General features: G+C 35.5%; 1 protein-coding gene across 3 annotated transcripts in view; it reads right to left on the minus strand.

Moving 5' to 3' along the window:
* The window catches only part of LOC134656887 (rabphilin-3A), a 66,764-nt gene that overhangs the window by 18,161 nt on the left and 32,483 nt on the right, over window positions 1-16,120 (minus strand). For 2 of the 3 annotated variants that reach the window (XM_063512428.1, XM_063512427.1), the window contains one exon: window positions 7,376-7,547. In XM_063512428.1, the coding sequence (XP_063368498.1) occupies window positions 7,376-7,547 (172 nt within the window). Of the gene's footprint in view, window positions 1-7,363; window positions 7,548-16,120 lie in introns of all 3 variants that reach the window. The other variant, XM_063512426.1, reaches the window with a different exon arrangement.

Raw genomic sequence — 16,120 nt, forward strand, 5'->3', positions numbered from 1 at the left:
GTCGCTTTGCTACAGGTAGCTAAAAGTACATCCGTTCGGCCCCAATTTTGGGGAAAGCCATAAGCCGCGCGTGGCGCTGTCGCCATCTAGCGGCCATATCTGTGCTGATCGTAACAGACGCGTTTTGTTAGAGAGTGAGTCTTCTGTACTTAGTACCAGGGATCGGATACCGGTATTTTTTGTATGGGAACGGAAACGGTATTTTTTCGTTCTTTGCTAATTACTTCATTTCTAATTGGGCAATCTAATAATACGAAGTCGTAACCTACAAACACAACTGAGTGCTACATTTCGAGTATAAAATAATTCGAAAAATATGGTTATTTCTATGTTTTTGCAAAAAACCGGTTCCGATCCCTGCTTAGTACTATTATTTATTCTGTGCTTTGGGATATGAGTCCCATAGCCGCTAGGCGGGGACCATTGTCGCGAACACAGTCCAAAATTAACATTGCGGTGTTACCTACACTATTTACGAATGGTCACGCTGGTGCATGCATCATGCAATAAATATTTCATAAACAGTTGTTCAAATACAATGAATATACAACCTCGCTTTTCATCTGCAGTGGGTATTGTTTAAAAGGTATAGGACAGTTGTGGGACAAAAGCCGAGATTTTTCCAGTACGCTAAGCATATTCTGACGTAATACTCGTATGATAGCCTATTGTTGTAAAGGTTATGTAGCATAATTTCTAAAATCAAGTTTCCTAAGTACGAAATTCCTAAAGACAGAACATCGAAAATCAAAATGTCTAATGTACGAAATTCCTAAAGATACATGTCCTACGGTTAATCAACCTACTATTTAACTGTCTAAAGTACAATACTGCTAGTGCACGAAAATACTAACGATCTTTTTTCCTACGTTCAGTTGACCTAAGTTTAAAATGTATAAACTGCGAAATTTCTAACGTTTGTCCTATGTTTAGCTGACCTTAGCTTAAAGAGTCAAACGTACGCAACTTTATTTAAAAAAAACTTCCTTTACAACTTTGGGTAGGTAGGTTAGGTTCGTTAGGTAGCTTCAGAGTGCCTACCGCGAACCACGTTCGACGTGTTGCCTCTCTGTTGCACTTGTAAATTCGTACGTAAGTGTGACAGGGAGGAAACACGTCGGACGTGGTTCGCGGTAGGCCCTCAGATGCCCGAAGGGCAAACCGCCCAGAAATAGGAGCGGGGCTCCGTCAACTTAGGGTAAGAAGGAAATGTTCTCGGAAATATTGATTTTCAATATATTGTCATTAGGCTTTTTGAACGTAGCTATTTTGTGCACGACATATTGACTTTCAAAGTATTGTCCTTAGGTATTGTGTACAAAGGAATATTGATTTTCGAAAATGAGATCGTTCAATTAAAAGTGTATTAAGGACATGCGTCGTTAGGAATTTCGTACATTAGACATTTTGATTTTAGATGTTCTGTTTTAGGAATTTCGTACTTAGGAAATGTGACTTTAGAAATTATGCTATAGGTATAACCGTTGTAAAGATCTCGTAATTAGTGGTCTATAAGCTTCTTTTCTATAAGCTTTAAAATTCTGGACACAAAAGGCAAAAGTCAGACCCGCTAGAAGGTAGCTAGTAGGTAAAAGTAGACTTTAATCGTTCAGGCGTGCGAGTCAATTCAGTTATAAGTAGGTTCCTATGTACATAGTAGAAATTAGGTACCCGAATAATTTTGGCTTTCCAATTAATAATTAATTTTAGACTTACGCCGGCAACTTGAGCTCTCTGAAATGGTAATTTAATACCAATTGACATGGGTGCTGTAGGTAAGTGATGAAATTTAAGCTGCACAACTTCATAGTTAATTAGCAGTAATTAAACAGTTTATTAGAATCCCTTATAATTCTGTCGGGATATTTAGATACTTACCTTTATTTGTAAGAAATTTTAGATATGTAACAAGCATGTGTTAGATTTTTTAAATATCTTCAAATGGTATATTTTAAGATATCTTCCCATCCTCTTAATATATTATAACTATTCATACATATTTTTTACTTTTAGTTCCATCTTATAGATTTAACTAGCTGACTGACGAATTACGAATGCGGAAAACGTGAAACGGTGACAATAAGTATGAAAATTGCATTTACTATCTCTTGACCTAGAGTCACATAAATTTGTATAAAAAAATGTGTGCTGCGTCGCGTCGCATAGAACGTTACGCTTTTGGCGCTCAACTAGCAGTGGTGTAGCAAAGCAACGAGCAGTGGTGTAGGGTTTTTTTTTGCCCCCAGGCTGGCGGAAAATTTTGCCGTCCACGTTAGTTTATATATAAAAAAAAGCCGCCCCCTTCACGTGTCACCGATGACCCCATCTCATATGTCTCCCTAGGCTATGCACCCCTAGCCCAGTCAATATATTTTATCTTTTTTATTCGGATGCGGGGAACCGGTTTAAATTTTTTAGTAAAAGATTTAGCTTTATATAAAGTATATAAAGCTAAATAGTATGTTTGATTGGTAGAGAATGCCTTTTGGCATTATGGCCGCCATTTGTACGTACATTTTTCTTTCTTTGTGTAAAAAAGTTTAAATCACTATCATCACTACATAGTATAAAACAAAGTCGCTTCCCGCTGTCTGTCTGTCTGTCTGTATGTATGCTTAGATATTTAAAACTACCTACGCAACAGATTTTGATGACGATAGAGTGATTCAAGAGGAAGGTTTATGTATAACTTGTTAACCCGTGTGATTCCGGGGCGGGTAGCTAGTCAATAAATAAAATAAATATATACCTAATTTTTACTTTTTTGGATCATACAAAAAAGTCATGTCAAGTCCTGGCCCGTTTATTGTTGACTGAATTTTCGTCAAAAAAATTCACAATATACTTACTTATCTACATGTATAATCCGTCTACAGAAACATCAAATCAGGCTGTGAAAGTCGTGGGGTGCAAAGAAAAGCAAGAAATCGCACTTAAACCCGCACAAAGCTTAGTATGAAAGTACATATACATATAACACAGTATGACCTGGGACCCAATTTGACTTGAAATAGGTAGAGAAGGTAACGTTGCCTTACGTACGTGGCTACAATACTTTAATAAAATACCTACAGAATTCAAGTTGAGTGAATAATTAATAGAATCGGATTACTAAAATGACATGGAATTTGACATGAACATTAAGTAGCATAAAGTGTCATTCTATGAAACTTGCTAACTATGTAAACAAAAGTCTCTAGTAAATTGACGTTCAGAGACAATTTTGATATGGCGGTTTGTTTACATAGTTAGCAAGTTCCATAGAATGACACTTTAATTATATCTATGTCAGGTACTGTACTAGTTTTCGTTGTTACCAATTGTAATACAAAGAATTTAGAGCGAGTAAATCATTGGTCAAGAGGGCGCTGTTATTCTCATGTATAGGGTGACAGTTAAGTATAGTATGAAAAACATAGTTCCAGTGAAATTCCGCAACATGGCGCGTGATCATATAGGTATTCCAAGTCAGGCTTTACGCAAATAACGCCCATATTGGGTTGCATTAGCTTGGGCTTTGTGCACAAAGGGTTAAATTCGAGACAATTCTACATAGTTGGATGCGATTAGGGCTCCTGATATCCGTGATACACGCCGATCCGTAGCTACGGGTTCTTAAGCCCGGCGGTATTAAGATCACGAATTTCACGAACACGGCAAGGTACGTACCTCGTACCTGCGTTCGCGTCCGGATTCACGTGACACGCCGTGACACGCCATGATACGTAGTCCGTACCAGCGTTCGTGTGCGGAGCTTCGGGCTCGGTTCCGTTGGATACTTATCACACGTCTCGTAGGTTCGACACGCCCGGGAGAAAAATAAATAAGGACTAAGTATTATTGAATTGGATGATCATCAAACCATTTAAGTTTGATGGAAACATGACCGAGTCTCTATTCGCCACGCGTCAAAGTAACATGACATCTGTAACTTAAAATTGTTAGGCGTCCTCCAACAACACACATATTTATTCATTTTTATTACTTCCCTTAAATCGACAATCGGATACTGGAGTTATATTGGATCAACCAAATCTTGTCAGTAGTAAAAGGCGGCAAATTTGAAAAATCGCGGGTTAGCAACACTGTGTTCGAATAATTCCAAAATCGCGTGTCATCTATGTGTTATCTGTGGAATGTGGATCGTGAATGACAGTTATCATCTTATTGTTTACATTCTAAATCGTTTCTATTTCAAGAGAAATTTCTGCTGTCACCATTAAATACCAAGATTATGCATGACCTCAAGCAAAGCTAAGGTGCCTGCAATGTACAATCATGCTCGTTGACGGTAAACATTACTAAAATTTGAGGTTATGATAATTCACTCGAACTGACGTATGAAGGGCGGAAAAATAAACACGTTTTGGTTCGATGTACATTGCTGCTTTTCTTAGCGCAATTCTGCTCTTTGAGTGTTAGATGGTGTTACCCTACTTTAATTTGCAGTACATTGCTACTGACAAGATTTGCTTGACGCACTATATATTCATTACTTATGATGGTCTTTTAGGATTTATTTTTCTGGAAACGAATCATATTAAGCACTATTGAGCTTCGAGTAGTCTTGAAACCACGAACTTTCACGTTTTGAGCCATATTAAGAGTTAATTAAAAAAAATATTGTCTTTCATAACTCGAAAGAATAAATACATGTATTGGTCGTGAATGCGTCAATTTTCCTTGTGATTCCCTGAAATGGAGTATGTGATTAACATAATACATATAAGTATTATTCACCAATCTGGTTGAAATATAGATACTTACCTCCCGGTATTTATATTACATTATAACGTTATTGTTATACTCTCTAAATTTATGAGTATGAGTATGTTATGATTATGTACGTATTTTATTATACTGTACAATATATATACATATTGTTATTACAAGCAAGCGTTTTGCTGGCTTATAATAATAAATATAAAAACTACTTTCTCTCTCGGCGTGCACCGGGCTCCGGGCTATATCACGTAACTACTTAGGCTTTATTATATATAGGAAACTGTTGCTTTTCTTTCATAATTTTTCGGTATTATTACGATTATATAGGTACCTAACTATTTAAGAGCATAACTGTTAACTACTACTAAGTAGGTTCTAAAAGGTACTTTGCCCTTTTTACGACTTTTAAGCGGCCAAAGTAGCCTAGTCATAATTAAATTTAGGTACCGTAAAATGGGGTGAGTAGGTGCAAAACTGACATTCAAACCTCGATAACATTTTATTCCGGACGTTTGTATTTTAGTTTTTATTTTATTTTGGGTAGCTCCATTTCATAACTTTGGCCATAAACAGGAAAACCCACCTCACCCCGTAGTCCCTCGTATTTGAGGTGAGTTGGGTTTTCATACAAAGGTGATTTTGGAAGATTGTTGGATCGATTTTTTTTTATTATGAGTATTACTATAGCTCTATTTTAAATTGGAATACATTATTTTTGTAGAAATAGCCTTAAAAACCCATCTCACCCCCCTTTCATCCCTTCTCTCCCCATTCATAACCCAACTCTCCCCGCGAACCCTACTCACCCCATTTTAAGGTACCTAATGAACCTTTTGAATGAAGCAATTCAATATTCATATTCATATACTTTCGTTTCAATTATTTTATGAGTTTTATGACACAACTTTATTATAAAGTCGCGGCAGGCTGCATATTTAGGATAGCAGCAGATAAGGCACGCTGGAGGCCTTGGTCACTTTTTCGGTGACTATTTCGGTCTGTAATTTATTTATATTGTAGTTTTACTAGTTTTCTAATTGAAATAGCAAAAATTCATCAGTGACGGATGATTACACATAAAAAGTACACATAAAAAGAAATGATGTGTTTAAGTAACATAAACTTATTTAGATATTTCTTATCACCCTGTCCTGTTACTGTGTAATGTGTAATTAATTAATCATTACGTTTAGGTAGGTATTTATTATCTTTATGACCTTATTTACTTCAGGACCATGTTTGAACTCGCGACCATGACCCAAATCGTGTTGTCACATCGATGTGGACTGTGAGTGCAACCATAGTTCCCGCGGCCCGCTAGTTTTTGAAAAACCGTAGCGCTTTTCACAATTTAAGTACAATATACGGTTGTCAAAAATTTAATTAGAAATCTTGAGGCTTTTCTTTAGTAACTTCGTCGATTCGAAACCTGATTTCTTGATTTTCGCTCGATAGAAAAAAAAACACGAACATATAGTTCTTAAACGCACCTAAAGTTAAAAATATGAAAATAGCTTCTAAAAATGCGCAATTTTATTTTTGATCAAACTCTTCGACAATTTTTTTATAAAACTTACTATAAACTATAACAATTCTAAAATAACAACTGAGAGTTAGAGAAGAACCTAAAGGCCCTAGTTACGTGTTTTACGACTTACATACACACAAAAAGTTCTTTACATAGGTACCTAAATGTTGGCGTTGCCGTTCAGCGCGGCAACGCCGCCAGCCTTCTGGGCACCCTAGCGGACGGCACAGGCTTGGGGCCAATTTTTTATTTGTAGGTTTTTACTTTTTAGGTAGTTTTAGTTTAGTATGTTTAGTTATTAGTTTAATTTATTTTTGTTAATTTCCATAATATAACTTGATGTAAGTACCCGGTAAATGTTTATAATACAGCAAAGCCACATCTTTGCTAACGATCTGCTAACAATGTCTGGAATCGGATTAGAGCTCGCCACCTTCTTGGATGCCAACTGGCTTTGTCCCTCTAACCCAGTGGTTCCTAACCTTTTCAGTCCGGTTACCCCTATGACTAACTAGGGAACCTGATTTTACCCCTCCTCCCAATGTGGTAATAAAAAATAAAACGTGTACGTTTGTTGTATTGTTAAATTAGGTTAGCTTATTACCCCCGTAAAATACCAGTTTTACCCCCACGGGGGTAATTACCCCCAGGTTAGGAACCACTGCTCTAACCTCTAACCAACTGAGCTCTCAAAGCTTAGTCGAATTCTGCCACATCTGTCGCTTGTCAGGAAGTATGTACAGTTAGCGTAAATAGATGTAGTAGTTTAGTTTCTTACCTTCATCCTTACCTGTTGAAGTGACGTGGCAAGTTTACTGTCCGCGTACTGTGCCCCGTCTGACGCCCTCCGGGAGTATATACTTAGGAATGGGTAATGGACTTGAAGAACTATTTTTTTTTAATTTTAGTAGGTACTTTTACCATACCAAGTTTATTTTCTAAGTATTCTTACCTTCATCCGTACCTGTTGAAGTGACCTGGCATGTCCACTGTACGCGTAACTGAACCGTCGGTCGCCTCTTCGGGAGCATGTGCTTTGAAATGGACTTGAAGAACGACATCTCTTACTTATAGTTTCTACACTACCAGATTTTTTTCTTAGAGTCTTACCTTCATTCTTACCTGTTGAAGTGACCTGGCAAGTTTACTGTCCGCATACTGCCCCGTCTGTCGCCTCTCCGGAAGTATGTACTTAGGAAGAGACTTGAAGAACCATGCTCCGGACTTTTTCCACATCTCGCGTGTCTCTGCGCAGAGATTGCATATGTACTGCTCTCTGGATCGGATTGGTGATCTGTAAAAAAGCGAATCCCGTGAGTCGCAAATACCTCAACAACTAAAAGTTTATGTAGCTACCATCGATCGCCCACACTGTTAACTGTACAATGTTGCTGTTTGTAGGTACCTATCATATTTTGTGTAGGCAGGTATTAGGGATTTCCAAAATAAAACAATAGAAGCATTCCACGCATTTTATTTCGGGTATTAAACCTTTTTTCGGCATTCAAAGCCGATGAGTATTTTTCTGGGCATATTTTCAACCCCTTTTGTCACAGAAATAGAAACTCCTGCAAATATTTAGAAAATTTGCGTTTACACGGGATGTAGGGATGGGCGTTGAGACAAACAACTAGGTTCGAGTATAAACGTATAATGAATTAAATAACACTTACAAGGCCTTAAATACTATAGTACCTATGCGCATGTATGTGTGTGGGTATGGTGTAGTATACACACTACACCTCCCCCCTTGAAGAAAAAAAAAAATTAAAATCTAAAAGTTAATCTATTTTTTTTTTTAGTATACAGTGGGCCACTCAGATAAGCTTAAAAAATATAAACTGCATTACAAAATAAGAGATTACATATATAAAAACACATTTATTTCGCTATTACGAGTATAGCAGAAGTTAAAGTCAAATTATAAAGAAAATTGGAAATTGGACTTAAATGTAGCAACAATGTGCTAAGTTTAATGTTTGTTTACACAAAAAATACAATTTACATTAACCTTAAAGATTATGTCAAAAAAAAATTATAATAAAATATTTTTGCATACGAAACATTTTAGTTAGTATTTTACATAAGTAACTAACCTGATAAAAATACACTTAAAATGTAACATTAAAATAATTTTATTTATATAAGAAACAATGCAAGTAGCTATATAATTATCAAAGTGAAAGTAAAAAAAAATATGTTTTAAGATACACATGTAAAAAAAAAAAAAAAGAAAAGTACAATTAATATATGTTAACATTAATCAATAAAAAAAATCGTTTCTTTTTAGGTACCTAGTTTTTTTTTCTTTGCAAAAAAATATGTCTTTATCCGTGATTATAATTGTTACTTACCTACTTTATGCATATTCATATTATTTTTCTGACGTCAGTTAATCATTATAATTATAGAAGACTCATTTCAATAGTGCCTCTTAAGCGGGCATTATATACTTGTGACATGGGTACACAACGCATATTTCGTGGTCGGCCGACCTTGTAATAAAATTTATTTATTTATTGCTCAAGACACAAGGTATTTTTTTTTTAAGCGCGCAAACATACTTTATATTTATTCATTCAGGCAGTTCTTTTAACACATCCTTACATTATATCCTTCCATGTGTCCAAGGAGTCTCCACGATTGATGCTCGATCGAATCATGGTCAGACCTCCAAGGATTCCCTACCTGCCTTGTGTCTTGGTGTACCCATGCTAAGCTAATCGCTCAAGGCCGCCTCTCGGGCCACCGAAGAAGCGATTGGCATTTTTTTTTTCAATTATTATCATTCATAATTTCCCAATCTTTACAACAACAAAAAAACCATTCAAAATCGCAGACAAAATACTCATTCATTGAAAACTTTAACATATATAAGAATTTCAACAACTCTTAGTTGATCAGGCTAATCGTCCTTTGAAAAGCTTACATATATATCAGTTTTCCCAACAACAAATGCTTAATCGCCATCCAAAAATCTAACAAATTTCATCATACCATTTATAACTCTAAAACCAAACCATTTACGTATTTATTTTACCTGTACACTACACCATTCTAAGTACACATACAATAACAAAACATTTAACGAAACATCTACCCATATAATCCATCATTGAAACAAACCAAAACATTCTTTTACCAACAAAACTACATCTTTTCATAAATTCCTATATTATCTCGATACAGTACCATCCCCATATATTTTACTCATTATTATAACGAAGCCACTTCGTAACTCTGTATTAATATGTCACATCCGTATTAAAATGTCAAGTCCGATACACATTATGATTCATAATAATAAATGTCTTAAAACCCAACTAAAATTATCCTAAATTGTATACAATGTTAGTTTAGTATAATATGTATATGGTTAATAGTAGGCACATATTGCGTCGCATTCTTAAATTTTAAAATATAAGTGTGCTAAGTGTTAAGTACTCTTTCTACTTTTTAACTTTAATATTACAACAAAAAAAATATTTGATTCAAAACAGTGCACGACGACTATGAAATTTGAGATGTAATAACAGAAGCTACATACCAATTCCTTATATGTGAACACGCGCCGCGGATGGCGCGCCTCATTTGTAGGCTATGACAAATATTGTATCTAAGTGTAGAAAAGTTCTATTGTTAAGTTAAACAGATGAAATAAAAACACGAAATATTAAAATGAGATTAAATTACCTATACATTCAATTTACTTGGAGCTAGGAAACGTTATGAATATGTGCCATTCCTTTAACCATATTGTTATAGCTGTAGCCCGCGACTTCGTACGCGTGGATATGTATATTGGTGGTTATATATTCTACATTAGCTTAGAACATTATGCAGCAAAAGATAGCAGTAGGGGCTGTTAATCATTTGTTAATTATTATAAATACACAACCTGGCTACGAAGTTTCAAGCCCCTAACTGAATAAAATTGTTCTCGATATAATCCCTCTCAACCCCCAGCATATTTTCATGTCCACTATTTAGTAAAACCTACTACCTAACAACCTATTTACGAAGTTTGAAGTTCCTAGCTTTTAATAAAATTTGAACTCTCTACCAACTTTCAACCCCTTTTTAAACCTTTTAGGGGATGAATTAAAAAAAATCTGAAATTACTTTTCATGTATTCTAATAATATGCCTTTATACAACGATTCAAGTCCCGCTCTCAAATAAATGTTTGACCTCCATACAAATTTTCAACTCCTATTTTACCAACTTGAGGGATGAATTTTCAAAAATGCCGAAATTACTTTTCTTGTATAATATGCCTTTATACAAAGATTCAAGTCCCGCACACAAAAATATGTTTGATATCCATACAAACTTTCAACCCCTATTTAACCCTTTTAAGGGTTGAATTTTTAAAAACGCTGAAATCACTTTTCTTGTATTCTTATAATATGCCCTTATACACAGATTCGAGCCCCGCACTCAAGAAAATATTTGATGTGCGTACAAACTTTCAACTCCTTCTTCACCACCTTGGGGGATGAATTTTCAAAAACGCTGAAATTACTTTTCTTGTATTCCAATAATATGCCTTTATGCAAAGATTCAAGTCCCGCACTCAAAAAATGTTTTGGTCTCCATACAAATTTTCAACCCCTATTTAACCCTTTTAAGGGATGAATTTTTAAAAACGCTGAAATTACTTTTCTTGTATTCTTATAATATGCCCTTATACAAAGATTCAAGTCCCGCACTCAAAAAAATATTTGATTGACTTTCAACCCCTTTTTCACCACCTTGGGGGATGAATTTTCAAAAACGCTGAAATAAGTTTTCTTTTCTTTTATTATAATACCTTTTTACGAAGTTTCAAGTTTCTAGCTTATAATAAAATTTGAACCCCAAGACAAACTTTCATCCCCTTTTTAACCCCCTTAGGGGTTGAATTTTTAATAATGTTTAATTAATGTCATTTTTTATTTTATGTTACGCGTTTATAAGAAGTTTCAAAGAATTTGTAATGGATTCCATCTTTCAACCCCTTTTTAAACCTGTTAGGGGATGAATTTTTAAAAACGCTGAAATACTTTTCTAGTATTTTAATTTAATATATTTTTGCAGTGTCAAGTTCCTAGCTTAAAATAAAATTTGAGCCCTATACGAACTTTCAACCCCTTTTTAACCCTGTTAGGGGATGAATTTTACAAAACGCTGAAATTACTTTTCCTGTCTTCTAATAATATCCCCAAATACAAAGATTCAAGTCCCGCGCTCGAAAAAAATGTTTGATATCCATACAAACTTTCAACCCCTTTTTCACCACCTTAGGGGATGAATTTTCAAAAACGCAAAAAAGATTGTTTTCTTGTATTTTAATTTAATACCTTTTTGCAAAGTTTCAAGTTCCTAGATTAAAATAAAATTTGCACCCCAAGACGAACTTTCTTCCCCTTTTTAACCCCCTTAGGGATTGAATTTCCAAAAACGTTGCAATTACTTTTTTTTGTAATCGGCTATTATGCCTTTCTAAGAAGTTTCAAAGTATTTGTAATGGATTCAAATTTTCTACCCCTTTTTAACCCTGTTAGGGGATGAATTTTCAAAAACGCTGAAATTACTTTTTCTGTCTTATAATAATATCCCTATATACAAAGTTTCAAGTCCCACACTCACAAAAATATTTGATATCCATACAAACTTTCAACCCCTTTTTCACCACCTTGGGGGATGAATTTTCAAAAACGCTGAAATCAGTTTTCTTGTATTTTAATTTAATACCTTTTTGCAAAGTTTCAAGTTCCTAGATTAAAATAAAATTTGCACTCAAAGACGAACTTTCATCCCCTTTTTAACCCCCTTAGGGGTGGACATTTCCAAAAACGTTGCAATTACTTTTTTTTTGTAATCGGCTATTATGCCTTTCTAAGAAGTTTCAAAGCATTTGTAATGGATTCAAACTTTCTACCCCTTTTTAACCGTGTTAGGGGATGAATTTTCAAAAACGCTGAAATTACTTTTTCTGTCTTATAATAATATCTCCATATACAAAGTTTCAAGTCCAACACTCACAAAAATATTTGATCTCCATACAAACTTTCAACCCCTTTTTCACCACCTTGGGGGATGAATTTTCAAAAACGCTGAAATTAGTTTTCTTGTTTTTTAATATAATACATTTTTACAAAGTTTCAAATTCCTAGCTTAAAATAAAACTTGTACCCCATACAACCTTTCATCCCCTTTTTAACCCCCTTAGGGGTTGAATTTTTCAAAATCGCTTCTTATCTCTTGTACACTTTATAAATGAAACCTAGTGTGCAAATTTCAACTTTCTAGCTTTTGTAGTTTCGGCTCTGCGTTGATGAATCAGTCAGTCAGTCAGTCAGTCAGTCAGTCAGTCAGGACACTTGCATTTATATATATAGATTTCGTCATCAAGCATACATATTTAATAAAAAAAATAACACACATCACCAAAAACTAAGGAAATTATTATTGAGAAACTATATAAAACACTGTTTCAAAATCCAAGATAGCAATTGCTAATATTACAACCAACGAAAAAGAAATTTAAAATAACTGTTGAATATAACACGACGTTTCCCCGAAAAAAAAAAGAATGTCATCAACATCAACCAAGTCAACTGCTTATAACCTAAAATAGTCATACTGCTCCTGGCTTTCCCCAAATCTCTCAATTCCATTTCCGATGTAGCGGGACCGTGACAAAATCACACGCCATTCTCCTCGACTCCATCTCCAGCAAGGTCACGTCTGGGTCCCGGGACGCGAACAAGCTCCCTGCTGCAACTTCCAGCTTCACAGGCTTTTATTTAAAAAAATATATAATTTGTTTTATTTTAGTCCATTTCCACTTCTGATTTTTCGCCACTTGTCCAATTTTAAATATTAATATATGTATTTTAACACTTATACTATTTAGTTACGTCCACATTACACATAATGTTTATTTGTCGTAAAACACCAAACCAAAGTTCTATTAGTCTTTCAACCTTACACTTTCACTTTTTCTTGTATTAGTCCTTTTATTATATTACATTTTTTTTATTAACTTCTCCTTTTCATTCAAATGGTCCAATATTTTTCACCCAGGACAACGGCCATTATTTCTGGCTGGCGCAGCGCACCGCCAGTGCAGCACGAGGCCGCACTGGCAGGGTCGCCATGTAGGGATGGGCGTTGAGACAAACAACTAGGTTCGAGTATAAACGTATAATGAATTAAATAACACTTACAAGGCCTTAAATACTATAGTACCTATGCGCATGTATGTGTGTGGGTATGGTGTAGTATACACACTACAGGGACAACGGTAGACAATTTTATGGAATGCTTCAATTACGAGTTATTTAATAAACAGTTACCTATTTTTGGAGCAATTATAGTACCTATTAAAGTAGGTTAGTTAGGGTACTAATACCTGGGAGACCGAGCTTTGCTCGGAAAACAGATCAAAGCTCAAAAATGCGCGTTTTCTCAGAGTTAAGACCCAGCTAGATCGACTTTTCGCCCCCGAAAACCCCAAATAGCTAATTTCATCGGATCGTTAGAGCCGTTTCTGAGGTCCTCAATATATACATATATATATAAATAAATAAATATACAAGAATTGCTCGTTTAAAGGTATAAGGTATATACTTATTGATGACATTGGCCTCTGTACACGAACAAAAAAAAATGATTTCATAATAACATCAAATACGTTTGATGATATAACAAGGACTATTTTTACATGATCAAACCTTAGAATTCTCAAATAATTTTACGAAGAAGAAATAGCGAGCCATTAAAATTTTAATGATCCGCAATTAAGGAAATAGGTACTTGTTTTTATACTCAGCAGATTTCAAATTATTCGAAATATATTAGAGATACCCAGTTTAACTCTTTTATAATAGTAGATTTATTACTATATGAAAGTCAAAAGTTGTCGCAGAAATGTTTGATCAATTGTGTTAGTTTTGTAAGGTGAAGTTTGTTGACACAATATGTATTTGCATCATAGGTGCCATGTAAGGCTCGACCTTGGAAGGGTAGTGAAAGCTATAGTGGTAGTTCTGCAAACGTTGTGGGCCTTGTAAAACAATGGTTAGGTAACCTTTCGGTAATAAAGCCCTTGGGGCCCTTGCTACACGGTCGCTGACAAGCCTTCAGACCGCGTGGCCTTGGTCCGTCCCGGACCGTGTAGACAGTTGTTTCCAACAAAATTTGACCAAAACTGACCAAGGACAGACCAAGGTCAGACGGTTAGAAGGCTTGTCGGCGACCGTGTAGCAAGGGCTTAAGGGGCCACCAGTTCGGATGTAAATAGCAATAATAGAGAGATAAACTTAGTAAACCACCAGAGAATACCTGTGGTTTGCTTAATCAGAATCGACCTCTCAGTCAGGGGTGCTCAAACAAAATTATAGTGACTCTGTTTACACTCGCGATTTGTAAAGGTACGTAAGTCCAGACACAAATAAGACCGCCAAGTACAACAATTATAATGTAATTTGATACCCACATTGTACTTTACTAGGTAGCTTAAAGATAAAGGAGACCTTTTTTAAAAGATATCCGCATCCGCACCCATAGAAAGTATTACAATACACACTCAACCTTTTGTAAAGCTGTCTGAGAGCGCTCCCCTTATCAGGAGAAGAGCCTTGAAAATTTCAGCCAAGTGTGAGTCGGAGTCGCACACGAAATGTTCTGTATTATATAACATAAAAACGCTGGATTTGATTCTAGCATATCTTGTCAAAATTAGCCACACTTCATAGGTACATGAACCTCACACATTATTATGGAGACGCGGCAAGATAGGGCGTCTTGCAGTACTTTACCCGTCTTTTTCGAACTGTATTGAGACCCACACGAACCTGCCGTCAAAAAGCCGCTACCATACAATGGAAGCTACATTTTCAAAACATGGTATGAACATTTATGTAATATATCGTCAGGTGACAAGCAAAAGTCACTAAGTACCACCACAAGCTCATCTAGGCATAGTGAACCATATTAGTACGAAAAGAAGGTTGATTTTTGATTAAATATTTTGCTTGTCACCTTACGATATATCTATGTTCTATCCTAGTTTTCGTTGCAAAAAAAAAATAAGCCTGGGTAGAAGTTTTGTTATCTCGCGCGCGAGATACTGTCGCGGCGCTCTCGTGGACATAAACTTGAAGAGTTCCGTTGGCATTCATTGACTGAGCAACCCTAAAAAATAGGGGTGTCTCCCAATTTCCAAACATTACGGTGTAGGAAAACAGTGTAAGTAAATAATGAACATAGCAAACAATATCATGGGAGCACTCAATCGTGTCGTAAAAATATTCCGTCATATCCGAATGATCGATTCATCGTTTCTTTGAACAGATTATGTTTATTTATATTTATACATATTTGCTATTGAATAATAAAAAGAGGTCATGTCAAAAGTTGTTATTAGATATGAGTTGTTATTGTTAGACATTTTTTTTAATAGTGTTTTGTTTCTGGAAACGCGGCGCTATCGGTATACACTTTGTTTCCAGCGGGCTCAGCACGGTTCCATTTTTATCGAATATCACTATGCCCGTCACTTTCGCACTTACATACTTGTTAGAACGTGACAGGCATGGTGATAAACGATAAAAATGGGACCGTGCTACTAGGGCTGGTGTGTGTTCTAGTCGGGATATGGTGTTAGTGTTTTGTGATTGGGTACTGGATAATTGCTTAGGTATTTTTAAAATATCTAGGTGATCCTTGTCGTTGTTGGCTGTCGAAATTGAACAGAGGGTTTGGGGTAAGATTAATATGATCGTTTTGAGATTATCCTACGCCATACTAGTTATATAGCCATAGTTATTATATCGATGGTTATTCATATGTTTGCGAGTCGTGGCAACACATGCTAGAC

The sequence above is a fragment of the Cydia amplana genome, chromosome 19 (genome assembly GCF_948474715.1).
Source record: "Cydia amplana chromosome 19, ilCydAmpl1.1, whole genome shotgun sequence".
In the NCBI taxonomy this organism is placed as follows: Eukaryota; Metazoa; Arthropoda; class Insecta; order Lepidoptera; family Tortricidae; genus Cydia; species Cydia amplana.